The following is a 14,318-nucleotide window of genomic DNA, read 5'->3' on the forward strand; positions in this document are numbered from 1 at the left end:
TCTAGGCTGCCCCCGGTTGGCTAAAAACTTACAACTTTTCTAAAAGAGGTAAAGGCAGAGGAGAACAAAGGAAAAGAGGAAATACTTAAGGAATGCTTAGAGAAGCAACATTTCCAAATAAGAAAGGGAAAAAAGCTATGACCTAAGACTTGCTTGGGCTTGTCCAGGCACGTCAGGGCAAATACCTAGATTAAAGCATAAGAACTAAGAACATAGTTCTTTTGGCTTTTGGCTCTTATGTTGCTTAAAAGAACTTATTTCCTTATTATGACTAACAGTTACTTTAAGATTTTTAGCAAAGGCTTTAAAGTAAATTAACCTTTGAAGAAACTATTATTTATTCATAATGAACTAAGAGGAAAGCTTTGAAGAGGAACTTTTAAATTATTCTTATTTCCTACAGTGAGACTCTGTCTAAAAAAAAAAAAAAGAAAGAAATTTACAATCTATTTTTTCTGAAGCCTGCTACTTGGCTTCAGAGGCTTCACCTGCACAATCCCTTATCTTAATCCAGACACTTCTATTGATTCCATGTCTTTAAGTAAACTTCCAACCAACTGCCAATCAGAAAATATTTGAATCCACCTATGTATTACTGGGAGCCCCTCTCTGAGTTGTCCTGCTTTTCTGGACTGAACCAATGTACTTCTTACATGTACTGATTGATGCCTTCTGTATCACTGCCATGTATAAGACCAAGCTGTAGCCCGACCATTTTGGGCCCACGTTCTCGGATCTCCTGGGGCTACGTTACAGGCCATGGTCAGTCATCTTTGGCTTAGAGTAAATCTCAAATTTTTTTTTTTTTTTTTTTTTTTGGAACTCTGGTCACAGACTAAGGTCAATTTCTTTTTTTTTTCCCCATTTATTTATTTTATTGCATTTTAGATTTTGGTCTCAAATATTTTAGAGTTTGATTCTTTTCGTTGACACGCATGCAGCAGACTACTGCCATCATTCAGGCTACACACTATTAAACAGAAAAGCTGTAGACACATTTATATTTTGACTGAGTGTATTCGAACAAAACAAAGCAGATTCCTGAAAGGGGCAACCCTCCAAACCAGAGCAGGTCAGAGAACTCAGGAACATGATCTGACAGCACCTATAGGAAGCAGAAGTGTGTTACAGAGACAGCTGATTTGATTAGAGCTTCATTGCTTAACTAGTTACGTAGTCCCCTGCCATTAACTAAAGCTCAGTACTGTGGTTAAACTCCTTACTGGTTTGGTCCAGTAGGTGTAGTTCAGGGTTATCAGAAAGTGGTTCCAGACCCCAAGAGAGTTATTGGACCTTGTGCAAGAAAGTATTCTGGGTGAGTCCAAAAAGTGAAAGCAAATTTATTAAGAAAGGGAATAAAAGAATGGCTACTCCATAGGCAGAGCAGTGGCACTGGCTGCCTGACTGAGTATACTTATAGTTGTCTCTTGATTACAGGCTAAATAAGGAGAGGATTATTCATGAGTTTTCCAGGAAAGGGGTTGCCAATTCCTGGAACGGAGGGTTCTTCCCCTTTTCAGACCACAGAAAGTAATTTCCTGACATTGCCATGGCATTTGTAAACTGTCATGGCACTGGTGGGAGTGTCTTTCAGTATGCTAACACATGGTATTCAGCAAATAATGAGCAGTGAGGACTTTCGTGGCCCTCTTGGTTTTGGTGGGCTTTTGGCCGGTTTCTTTGCTGTGTCGTTTTATCAGTGGGGGTTGTGACCTGTATCTTGTGTCCATTGCCTTTCTTATCCTGTAACTAAGAATGCCTAACCTCCTAGGAATGCAGCCCAGTAGGTCTCAGCCTCATTTTACCCAGCCCCTATTCAAGATGGAATCGCTCTGGTTCAAAGGCCTCTGACATGTTGAGCCATCCTCCCACCTCAGCCTCCCAAGGAGCCGGGGCTACAGGTGCCCACCACCATCCCCTGATAATTTTTCAAAAAATTTTTGGTAAAGGGGGATTCTCCTTATGTTATGTTGCCCAGGCTGGTCTCCAACTCCTGGGCTCAAATGATCCTCCCATCTTGGACTCCCACAGTGCTGGGATCACACGAGAGCCACCGTGCCTGGCCCCACGAGTTTCCTTTAGCACCATGAGGGTGGCTTCAAACAGGGTGGCAGTGGAGGTGAGAGGCCTCAGCCACAAGAGGAGCGCGGGTGGGAGAGAGAGGTCAGGACGCCTTCCAGTGGTTTGAGCCTCAACGCGGGAGTGACGGAGCTGCCATGACCTGAGACGGTGGAAGGCGGCCGGGCCTCTCGGTGTGCTGGTTTGGGGTTCAGGGCAGAGGTCGCGCCTGGAGCAGAAAGGCACCTAATTGCTACACTGGGGGCACTTAGGGGGCCTCGCCACTCCACCTGCCGGCAAAATCATTTTCTTTTTTTTTTTTAAAGACGGGGTTTCACCATGTTGGTCAGGCTGGTCTTGAACTCCCGACCTCAGGTGATCCGCCCGCCTTAGCCTCCAAAGTGCTTGGATTACAGGCGTGAGCCACCACTCCTGGCCCGGCAAAGTCATTTTCTATGACGACGCATGCCTAAAAAAGGGCCGATAAACACAAACCAGATCCTAAAGCTGACTCATCTTCACTCTTCAACCTGCCTTCCAGCCGAAGTCTCGTAGGCCAGAGCTGGGGCCAGGCTGGGTTGGGCGTCGCGCTTGTCAATCATCTAGAACGGGGTGTGATTGCGCCAGTTGGGATCCCACTTCCGGCAGCGGGGCGGGAGCCGTCAGGAAACCGGAAACAGCTTCCCTTGCCTGTGTTTCCGGTGGTGGCGCGCGGGCAGCCGGGAATCCGGAATGCAGCCGGATGGCCCTGAGTTCTCGCTGTGGGGCGTTCCGGACTTGCAGGCGAGGTAAGGTCGACTCCGTCCGGCCCGGGGATGGTCACACGAGCGGAGGCCGAGGCTGCGATGGCCGGCGCGGCTGTTGTCGCTTTGCTCTCGGCCGCACTCGCGCTGTACGGGCCGCCACTGGACGCAGGTACCCGACCGCTGACCGCCTGTGGTGGCTCGCGAGGGGAAGGCGCCGCCGAGGGTCAGCCCAGGCGCGGGGCCGAGTAGGGAGAGGCGGGAGGCCTCCTGGAAGCCGGCTGGGCGCCGCTCGTGGTGACAGAGGGTGGCGCTGGGGCTGGAGCCACCTGCTGTCATAGCGTCCCGGGAGCGGGCGTGAGCGGCGGAGCCCGCGCCGTGGCCGAGGAGCGTGATGCCGAGGGCCGGTAGGAGGACCCTGGGGCCCCGGGAGGCGGCGGACGGGCTGGCGAGCTGACGGGTTAGCGGACTGCGCGCATTCAGGAAGCAGGGCCGCGTCTGCATCCCCAGCTGGAAGCTCCAGTGCCACCGGGCAAGTGACAGACAACCCTGCACGTCTTTGGACAATAGGGGCCGGATGCTGCGACGCCTGGACCTCAGAGAAGGACTCGACCAGCCAGGCCTCCTCCTTCGCCCCCCCCGGGCCACGGTGTGTGTGCGCGTGCAGGAGGTCCCTTGGGGGGAAGGCTCACCTGAGTCATCCCCAGAACCCTGAGCGGTGACCAGATGCCCCCGAGGGCGCTGCCATGGTCTTGGCTGGTCCTTGGACTCTGAGATGCCTTTTCAAATAGAACAGATTATGTAGGAAGAATTTAAGCAGGAGCTGAGCAAGTGATTGGAGCCCCATCTCTTCTTAGGGTTTTTCCCTTTCTGTTTGCCTTGTGGGTACTGGTGTATCTAACAGCTTTTATACAGGAAGTAGTTCTTGTATTGTGATTCCTCATCTCTCATAAGGAGAGATTGCTGTTATCCACCTTGGTACAGAAGATAAATAGAAGCTTAGAGAAAGTGACTTAGCCAGGATTCTTCAGCCAGTAAGTGGCTGAAATAGTTAAATGGTATTTGTTGATGTAGTCATTAGGCAGATTTTACCTCGAGTATATGTTGGGCATCGTCAGAGAGTTTTTGGCTTTTTGTTCTCATCACACTGGCTGTGAATCATTGAGTGGCTCTGAGAGAGTCCTCCACACTACCCCTCAGTCACACTAGCAGGGAGGCTTCTTAACACCACTTGATTTACAGATTTATTTGTAGCTGTTTACCTTAAATTCACACACCATGATTAGTAGCAAGATTTTTCATTGTACTTGGTTGAGGATTCATTATCAGACTGATTTCCTAAACTTTTACCAAAAGCCAGTTAGAGTTGTATGTTACTGACTTCTCATCCAGGCTTTAGGGTATATTTCAGTTAACTTAGGGATTCTTGCTCTAAATCAGTTACAATTTACGTTAACTTAAAGTACTTTTATTTTTTTAAGTAGAATTTTCCAGTACTAGAGGCACTTTTGCGCAAAGCAGCAGTGATAGTCTTCCCCAGACAGCTTCTTTAAAACAAAAGCCAGACAGATTTGACTGTACTTCCAGACTCAGAATCGTCCTGAGAAAAGTTCCTGAACAGGATAAAATCTTAAAATCACCTCTTGTCAAGGCCTTTTTATCCTTCAGAACTTTAATGTTTACGTGTACATGTTTCTGTTGGTGAGTTCAAACAGCGATGTCAGTAAGCCAGCGGGAACTTGCCTCACTGCCAAATGCTGGGAAGTTTAGTTGACCTCTTTGGCCCTTTTGCCAGCAGAAGCTGTTTACTTAGGTGAATGCTGGTGAGCAGCCTGGATTTTACTTTGTGTTAATACAATTCTAGTTAAGGGAAAATGTGGTACTTCTTATTTTGCCTTGTAATGGGAGCATTTTACACCTACTATGTGCCCACAAAAAGAAAAACAAAAACCTGGCAGCACTTTGGTAAAATAGTGTCTTGTGGCCTGGCTTGTCCATTACTAACCACAGCATCTGCATGGGTCTCTCTCTGCACCCCAGTTTCCTTACCTGTAAAAGAAAGAGAAACTGGCTGTTAGTGAGGAGAGTGAATCAAGATGTCTTTACTTCATCTAACATTTATCAAGTGTTGTGTTCTGTGCCACGCTGTGTTCGAGGTAATTGAGGTGAGTCCCACATGGAAGCAGTCAGTGCTGCAGTGTGTGGATGGTACCACATTCCATGCAGGCAGACAGTGGTAGGGTGGTGATCCACTAGTCCAGACAGACCTTCCTTCTTTTGTCCAGGTCAGTCCCTACCATGTAGGTTATCTGTGTGTTTGAAAGGTTTCAGAGCCCCACATGTAATAATACTTTACTTTTGGTAACACTTTGAATTTTTTAAATTATATAGCAAAAGCTACTATCAATTATGTTATGATTTTAAAATAATTTTAAGCTAGCTTACATTTGAGAGACACCTTTGTCATGTGTAAATCTTTAAGTATTCAGTTTCTGGATGATGCTGCTTGTCCTCCAGGGTTCTTAGACCAGCCCTTAGAGTAGCATCATGGTCAGGGAACTGGGACTCTCACAAAGTCTTAAGATGTCACAGCAGAACAGGAGGAGGAGGAGGAGACTCGCTTTGGTGTGTTGATCAAGTTGCCGTGAGGGTAATTCGCACATTTTGGGCTCCAAAACACTAACCTCTTATATAAGATAAAAGAATAGCTCAAAATAGGATTTCCCCCCATGTTTTCTTTCTAGGCATCATAAAGATTGCTATGTGAATATAGTGTGTTTGTACACAATCAGAATTGATATTTTTGGCTTGTGGTAAATGGGACTTGAATGCTTAATCTACTGTAGATAAATTTGCCTTAGAAAGTGGCCTAAATTTTTATATTGTATTTGATGTTTAAGTCCCCTGATATCTTACCATTTTAATAAAGCTTACCTTGAAGTGGAGGAAAAATTGTGTCTGTTCTTGTCATTATTTGAACAACAACAAAAATCATTATTTGCTTTAAAACCTGTAGGCTTTAAGCGTATCCATGCTTGGACTAGCACATCTCCTCTTTCTCAACCAAAAAGATCAAAACGGTGCTATCCCAGTACCATCTGCCAAGGCAGTGGGAGGACTTCCAGCAAAGTGTGAGACAGAAAGGAAAGTTTTCAGCTCTGAGGGGCAGACGCGGAGAGAACAAGCACTTGGAAAGCAGAGCGCCTGGGAGCTCTGGTGCTGCACCTGTGGCCCCTGAGGCGGCCTTGCCCTCCCCTCCTGGGTGTTGGGTGACACTGGTTGCACAGGGCCCGAGGTGTTCCCTCCACCTTGCAGATGCTCCACCTTGACTCGTGGGTGCAGCTTAATTTTGTGTCAGATCCTTTCTGATAATGTGTGGGTTATTTCAACTATGAGGCAAAGTGCAAATGGGCAGTTACATGTCAGTTTATGATATTTGCCGTTTTTGATATAAACATTAAATATTTCATACCTCGCCTATTGTACTTTTTTAGACTGAATCTGAAATTTAAAATATAGATGTTTATAAGCTATGAATCTTAAATATTGGGAGAAAGAAGGTTTCTGGAAAATGTACAGTATTCTCTGTTGAAGCCATTTTATTCCTTTTCTTAGTGTGAGAAATACACATTTATCAAGTATTACCATTTAGGAGTTGTTTTCATCAGACGGGGTACATTGATGTAAATATTAATTTTTAACATTTGTAAGTTGAAGTCTGACTAACTTATTTTTTCTCTGTGATTTCATAAGTCACCATTTATACGACCTGAAATATTTAATTTGAAGTACTGGTATATTTAAAGGTGCTAAAACTACATGCATGCATCTCTACCAGTGGCTCTCAACCCAGGCTCATTTTGCCCCCTCCCCCTGCCCCCTCCCCCCCGAAAGGACATTTGGGAGTGTCCAGAGATATTTTTGAGTGTCACAAGGAGGTGTGTTTCCGTGCACTGCGGACTGGGTAGAGGCCAGGGGTGCTGCGTAGCGTCCTTCAGTGCGTAGAACAGCTCCCTTGGTACAGACAGGGTGTGATCCATACCAGTAAATGGCTTTTTTTTTTTGGAGTCAGAGCCTCTCTATGTGGCTCAGGCTGGAGAGCAGTGACGTAACCTCAGCTCACTGCAACCTCCACCTCCCAGGTTCAATCAATTCTCCTGCCTCAGCCTACCGAGTAGCTGTGATTGCAGGTTTGCACCACCACACCCAGCTAATTTTTGTATTTTTAGTAGAGATGGGGATTCACCATGTTGGCCAGGCTGATCTCGAACTCCTGACATCAAGTGATCCACTCACCTCAACCTCCCAGAGTGCTGGGATTACAGGTGTGAGCCACCGTGCCCCAGCCAATAAATGTCTTTTCTAGACAAGTATATTGTTTTAAAAGCATAGTTTAGCCCACCTGGGGGGATTTCAAGGATGGGCACATAATCCTTCCATTTTGACACTTGATGATACATATTGTCCCTCATTTTCCTTCCTTAGTGGACAGATATTATTGCAAGTACTTTTTTTGATAGATTTTTGCTCTTATTGCCCAGGCTGGAGTGCAGTAGTGGTATGATCTCAGCTAACTGCAACCTCCACCTCCTGGGTTCAAGAGATTCTCCTGCCTCAGCCTCCTGAGTAGCTGGGATTACAGGCACCTGCCACCACACCTAGCTAATTTTTTGTATATTTAGTAGGGACAGGGTTTCACCGTGTTGGTTTCACTGATCTCAAACTCCTGACCTCAGGTGACCCACCCACTTCAGCCTTCCTGAGTGCTGGGATTACAGGTATGAGCCACCATGCCTGACTGTGAGTACTTCTTAAAGTCATTAGTCCCATAACTTGCATAGCAATCCACTGAAGAAATGATAGGTTAAATTTTATTACCTGTGAGTTTTGCAACATTGTCTTGTTTTTTTATTTTTTATTATTAAAAAAATTTTTTTTTAATTTAGAGACGGGGTCTCGATAAATTGCTCAGGTTGGAGTGCAGTGGCTATTCACAGGTGCGATCTCACTACTGATCAGCACGGGAGTTTTGACCTGCTCCGTTTCCGACCTGGACTGGTTCACCCCTCCTTAGTTAACCTGGTGGTCCCCTGCTCCCGGGAGGTCACCATATTGATGCCGAACTTAGTGTGGACACCCGATCGGCATAGCACACTACAGCCCAGAACTCCTGGGCTCAAGCAATCCTCCCACCTCAGCCTCCCGAGTAGCTGGGACTACAAGCACACGCCACCGCGCCCGGCAACATTGTCTTGTTTTAAAGGAAGAAGTATGTTTGTGAAAATCTTTTATGCTTGTTGAAAGAGCAATTTTACATGGAAGAGTTTTTGCTGATGTGATTTTTTTTTTTTTTTTGGTAGTAGGAGCTTTAATAAAGTGCTTCTGCTAATACCCCTAACATGAGACCTACAATTTCATCCATCTTGAGTTCCTGTTTAAGGCCAAGAGCTTAAACTATTGCCCACTGAGAAAATAATACCAAGTGGTGATTTGACATATTGACTCTTACATTTCTTTTTTTTTTTTGAGATGGAGTTTCGTTCTTGTTGCCCAGACTGGAGTGCAATGCACCATCTTGGTTCACTGCAACCTCCGCCTCCCAAGTTCAAGTGATTCTCCTGCCTTAGCCTCCTGAGTAGCTGGGGTTACAGGCACATGCCACCATGCCTGACAGATTTTTGTATTTTTAGCAGAGATGGAGTTTCACCATACTGGCCAGGCTGGTCTCAAACTCCTTACCTCAGGTGATCCACCCACCTTGGCCTCGTTTTTTTTAAATGCCTACTTTTAGACAGAAAAGATAGGGAAATTAAACTGATAGAGGATATTTGTGCCTGTTGGGACATACACATTCTAAAGCACTTTATGTTTTATTTAGTGACAAACAATAAAACCCATATTTTCTCCAGACTTTTATGCTAAATGTTTAAGTTCATATCTCAAAGGCTGACTTGGAAATCCTTTCAGTTGTAGTACTGTTTATAATTAATTCTTGAGTAATATAAGGCATTATCTCAACCATTTCCAAGAAGAGTTACCGAAATGCTAGGTTGGAAACAGCTTTTTGAAGCTATCTCTAGCATCTATAACATAAGAAACCAGCTTGGTATTAGGGATTTTTTTTAAATGTGGCTAAGTGCTTTGGATAAAGGGATGGTCAACAGTAAACCCGAAACTTTTTAAGGAACCCACAATGACCCTTACGTGACAGGTAAATTTGGGTTTTATTTTTATAATTTTTAGACTTAAAAAGCAACTGTCTGTTGTTCTGGGGGGTTCTGATACTGTGTTGATCAGCGATGTTACCATGCCAGGTTATGTTACAGTTTAAAACAAGTGCATGCCAAGGACTTTAATAGCTGTGTAGATTGTTAGTCAGCATTCATGACACTGTCATTTCATCTAATTGTAACAGTTCTAGTTCCTGTCACGAAGCTCATCAAAGGGGACCCAGAGGAAGAGCATTTATGGTGTTCCGTAAATGTGTATGGTAGAAAGACTGTGCAGTCTTGGAATTTAGGGTGCAGGATGAGCATACGGGAAGTTGAGTGATGAGGGGAGAGAGACAGCAGAGTGGCTGTGGCAGCCTGTGCCTCTGGGGCCTGGCTCCACACCCAGGTGGAAGTAGGGCTGCCAACTGTGGCTCATGACAGACTCCAGAGCTGGGGGGTGGGCCAGCTGCAGGTAGCGCAGCAAGCCGTGATGTGTCTCTTCTTGGCCCATAGTTGATAGTGATTCTGTGTCAGGTCTCATCGTGTGTTGGTCTAGAAGAGGGTGAAAAGGTTTGCGATTGATGGGAATTCACAGGATCTTTTCATCTTGGGGGTCTCAGCGTCTGCTCTATCCGCTAAGCCAGTCTACTCATAAAGAAAATTCCTTCAAAACTTTTGTTGAGTAAAAAGTAAAGCTGTAAGAGTTAAAAGAACAAAGCACTTTTGCCATGAAACTCTCAGTCAGCTTTGGGCTTCAGTCAGTGGCACCTGTGACACATCTAGCTTTTTTCTCTGCTGCAGAGATAATTGGAAGGATAAAAATATTGATTGTCTTGTTTGAAAAAATATTGTTTATATTTGCCGGAGAGTGTATGCTTTATTATCTGTTCATTGAGTTCTATAGAACATACCAGCATTTCTCTCATAGCTGAGCTGTTTTAAATATTAAGGTAAAATATACAACGGAGGAAGTTCTTCAAGAAAGGCCAATTATAGTGTAGCTGTTTAGAGATAATTCAAGATGATGAAATTACTTTAAATGCCACTTTGGACCCAGTTTAAGATGTGTGCCATATTTAGAAAGCCATTTCTAGGTTATTTAAGTAATATCCAGTTGAGTGTTGGAATACAGTTGGGAGTAATATGATGAATCTGTCAGACTTCTGAGCATCCCAGTGGATTACAGGTGGGAGCTTGCTTTCCAGTGTGTGAAGAGAGAAAAGACCTAATAATCCTAAAGGGAAACTGAAATGAAGTAAGATAGTTTATTAAGTAATAATGCATTTTTTATTTGATAAAACTTTCTGGAAAATTAAATGGTCTTCCAAAATTTCTGATACATTTCAAAAGTAAACCTTTTAGAAATAAGATGCGTTATACTGGTGGGGCGGCTCATGCCTATAATCCGAGCACTTTGGGAGGCTGAGGCGGGCAGATCACTTGAGGTCAGGAGTTGGAGACCAGCCTGGCCAACATGGTGAAACCCTGTCTACTAAGAATACAAAGATTAGCAGGGTAGGGTGGTGGGTACCTGTAATACCAGCTACTTGAGAGGCTGAGGCAGGAGAATCACTTGAACCCAGGATGCGGAGGTTGCGGTGAGCAGTGATCATGCCACTGCACTCTAGCTTGGGCGACAGAGCTAGACTCCATCTCAAATAAATAGATCAACAGCATGTGTTACTACATGTGTTAATTACATGTGTTAAGGCCTGGCATGGTGGTTCATGCCTATAATTCCAGCACTTTGAGAGGCTGAGGCAGGCAGATCACTTGAGGTCAGGAGTTTGAGACCAGCCTGGCTAACATGGTGAAACCCCGTCTCTACTAAAAATGCAAAAATTAGCTAGGTGTGGTGGTGGATGCCTACAATCCCAGCTACTCAGGAGGCTGAGGCAGGAGAATCGCCTGAACCTGGGAGGCGGAGGTTGCAGTGAGCTGAGATCATGCCACTGCACTCCAGCAAAATGCAGTGGTGACAGAGCCAGCCTTCATCTAAAAAAAAAATTACTTGTGTTACTGTAATTCTGAACATATTTGCTTACATTCATATTAACTTTGGAGGGGGTTTTGGCTAATAGGCTATTTTTAAGTGTTCTTTATGGGTAATAATGATACCTGTTTACCTTTCTGAATTATTCATTTTTCTTGTTTTTCAGTTTTAGAAAGAGCGTTTTCGCTATATAAAGCACATTCGATAAAGGATATGGAGAATACCTTGCAGCTGGTGAGAAATATTATACCTCCTCTGTCTTCCACAAAGCACAAAGGGCAAGATGGAAGAATAGGCATAGTTGGAGGCTGTCAGGAGTAAGTAGCAGATGTGCACTGTTGGTGTTTAAGAAGTCAGTTGCTGTCTGCCTGGCTGCCTGCCTGCTTACCTGCCTGTCATTCATGCTGTCTAGTTTGACCTCAGTAATCATTTCCAAAGGTAGTCTGATAAGACACTGTATTTTTCGGTGATCCACTTTTTGATTAGGAAGCAATTCCAAGGAGCCCTGACTGAATTGTTCACTGGTATGTGTCAGTGTTAGGTTTTGCTTATAGTGGGGAATGGAGCCTATTTTTAACTGTTTCTGCTTTTCTGTATTTAACCGGACTTGATACCACAGCATGCTTTTTGTGTTTAGGATAGAAACCCTCAGCAACCTCTTGGTTTACTATGTCAAGTTAGAGATGTTACCGAAATTCACTTATGAAATTTGACAATCCCTAGCTTGCTTCTGTTCTGTTTTGCTGCCGTGTTTGGTACGTAACTGTTTATAAGTTGTCCTTGGGTGTGAAGGATACCTTCTGCTCTGATGGAAAGTCTACCGTGGCTCCTGTTTCTGTTTCTGCTTGCTTTCTGTTTGCATGTCTGTGGTATTTCTCTTTGCCCATCCCTCCATTTTTTGCTGTTGATCATGTCATCAGGCGTGTTAGAGGTGTTACTGGATTAGGCACATGTGCATTTTACATACTGGGGATGCTGCTGAATTGCCCCCATTGCATTAGTGGTGCTGCCTCCCAGGAGCACCTGTTCCCTGCACCCCTTGGAGGACAACCTTTGCTAGTCAAGTCGACAAACTTTCCTGTTGTTTTAATGCATTTCTCTTATTGATGAGGTTCATTTTCACATGATATAAGCATGTGTGCATGTATGTTGCCTGTTCTGTCCTTTTGCCTTTACAACACTTTCTGGTGACACTGCTTTGCAGGAGAAGGCCATGTAAGATGATGTATCAGCGTTTGCCCAGGTCTGTTTTTCTTGGGCTAGCAAAACATCTCACTGCTTGGAATGAACATAAAGATTGCATTTGCCCATTTCATGCCAGGATAAGGCTCTTCCTTTTTGTGCCTGAAGTGCCCTTAGACCTAGAGTGCCAGAGATGCCAGAAGAGTGAGGTAAAAGCAGCTGGGTAGTGTGTGCCATTTCTGTGTGTCCCAAGTAGCCCCCATCTGGCCTCTACTGACCAACTCTTGGAGGATGGGGTCTGCCTGCTCCGGGACCCTATCCATGCCCGACTGCTTCAAACATGTGATTGTATCTTTCTTCTCTCCGGGCAGAAGCCTGCAGTCAGCTCCTTACCTTGAATATTCACATTGCAGAGAGACTGCAGGCACTACAGCCAGAGATTCACTCTCCTGAAGTGCATGAAGGTTTCATGTAAAAAATCGACATTTCTAGTGTAATCGGCTCATGTTCATTGAACATTTACAAGGATCTTGTAGGTGTTGGGTTTGTGAATATGTGCTTCATGTCTCTGTTGTGTATTGATAAATCACGTCTGTATTTATATCTGTTTTTTATTGATAACCTATTTCTTGATCAAGGTGTGCTTATCTTATAAGAATATTTAGACTCTAAATATCTTCTTTTTAGGTACACTGGAGCCCCATATTTTGCAGCAATCTCAGCTCTCAAAGTGGTATGTTTACTTAAAAGTTCTTTATTGGGATGTTTCTGGTAAAGATTTTGATAATTTAAATATGATTAAAGCAAATGTTTTCTGATAGAAATCTAAATAACATCTTAGGGTAATCATGGGTCATGGAAACACCTTTAAGTCTATCCTGACATCCTGTGCAGTAACAAGATCACTTCAATGAAGCCCATTTTTGGTGATTTGTATTGTACTCACCAAAGTGAACCTGGGATGCCTTTGTAGGTCCCAGCTGAAGCATGGATCCTGCAGTTTCCCACACATTGAGCTAGTGCTAGCAGCCGGCCTTTTCCTGTGACCCTTCCTCCTGGAGGGTGGCCAGGCCGAGCTGGGCTGTGCTGGTGTGTATGGCCCTGACTCTCCTTCTGCGGTGGTGGCAGAAGTCTGCCTTTCTTTCCAAGCATTGTGCTGTGTGCCCTAGCCCTTTGCTAAGCCACATGGTCGGGTGTAACTCGGCGACTAGTCCGTTTCTTGCGCATGTCACCAGGCCTGAATAACGAGCACTGGATGCCTATGTCTGGCAGGTGGGCAGTGATGCTGGGGCCCTCTGGCGCCCGTGGATCAGGTCCCTGAGTCCGCCTCTTGTGCTCCTTCCGCAGGGCGCGGATTTGTCGCATGTGTTCTGTGCCAGCACAGCCGCGCCTGTGATTAAGGCGTACAGCCCGGAGCTGATCGTCCACCCCGTTCTGTGAGTTGCTCTGCACCAGCTTCTCCTGGGTTCTCTTTCCCTCCTGCGTCACTTGGGAGTTTTGCACTAACACTGAGAGCATCTGACGGATTTTCCGTCCTCGGAGTTCATCAGCAGGTGCTGTAGAGGAAGTAGGGAAATGAAGGAGCCCATTCCTCTGTGGTCAGAATAAGACAAACACGGTGGGGTGAGAGGTGGTAGTGGGGGACTTGGGCCTGTGGGAAATGGCCAGCCCCAGGTCCAGAGGCAGTGGGGCCTTGTGGGCTGTGTGTGACAGGTTTGCAGAAGGCAGAAGCAAGGGGCCTCTGAGCAGTAACAAGACCCTTCACGTACTCAGCAGATATCCGGTGCCAGGTCCTAGTCTTCGTTCTGTGGGTCAGCATCGAACTGGGCAGGCAAACACCTGCCCCCGTGGGATGCCCCCAGGCAGCGCTGTGCTGTAGAGCTTGCTGTGTGGAGGTGTTCTCTCTGCCATCCACAACTGTGGTCACTGAGTGCTTGAAATGTAGCTGGGGGACACAGGAGTGGAGCTTTTGCCCTTGTTTAATTTTAATCAGGTGTGTGTGCTAGCATCACCTGGATTGGGCTGTGCTGCTCTGCAGACGGACAAAGGAGAGCAGCACATCAGGTGGTGAAGGAGGCGCAGAGAGCAGCAGCAGGGAGGGGGCAGTGAGAGCTGCAGCAGGGAGGGGGC

At 45.5% G+C, this 14,318-nt stretch overlaps 1 protein-coding gene across 4 annotated transcripts in view; it reads left to right on the forward strand.

Annotated features, from left to right (window-relative positions):
* The first annotated feature begins 2,664 nt into the window (after nucleotides 1–2,664).
* NAXD (NAD(P)HX dehydratase) overlaps nucleotides 2,665–14,318 on the forward strand; it is a 25,931-nt gene continuing 14,277 nt past the window's right edge. Inside the window, exons 1-5 of one of the 4 annotated variants that reach the window (XM_037729085.1) lie at nucleotides 2,744–2,846; nucleotides 8,165–8,286; nucleotides 11,173–11,323; nucleotides 12,876–12,921; nucleotides 13,536–13,624. In XM_037729085.1, coding sequence (XP_037585013.1) covers nucleotides 11,220–11,323; nucleotides 12,876–12,921; nucleotides 13,536–13,624 — 239 coding nt within the window. In that variant the 5' untranslated portion in view covers nucleotides 2,744–2,846; nucleotides 8,165–8,286; nucleotides 11,173–11,219. Of the gene's footprint in view, nucleotides 2,974–8,164; nucleotides 8,287–8,546; nucleotides 9,013–11,172; nucleotides 11,324–12,875; nucleotides 12,922–13,535; nucleotides 13,625–14,318 lie in introns of those variants that run through there. The other 3 variants (XM_017501963.2, XM_017501960.2, XM_037729086.1) reach the window with 3 other exon arrangements.

Source organism: Cebus imitator, unplaced genomic scaffold (assembly GCF_001604975.1).
Source record: "Cebus imitator isolate Cc_AM_T3 unplaced genomic scaffold, Cebus_imitator-1.0 Scaffold14, whole genome shotgun sequence".
In the NCBI taxonomy this organism is placed as follows: Eukaryota; Metazoa; Chordata; class Mammalia; order Primates; family Cebidae; genus Cebus; species Cebus imitator.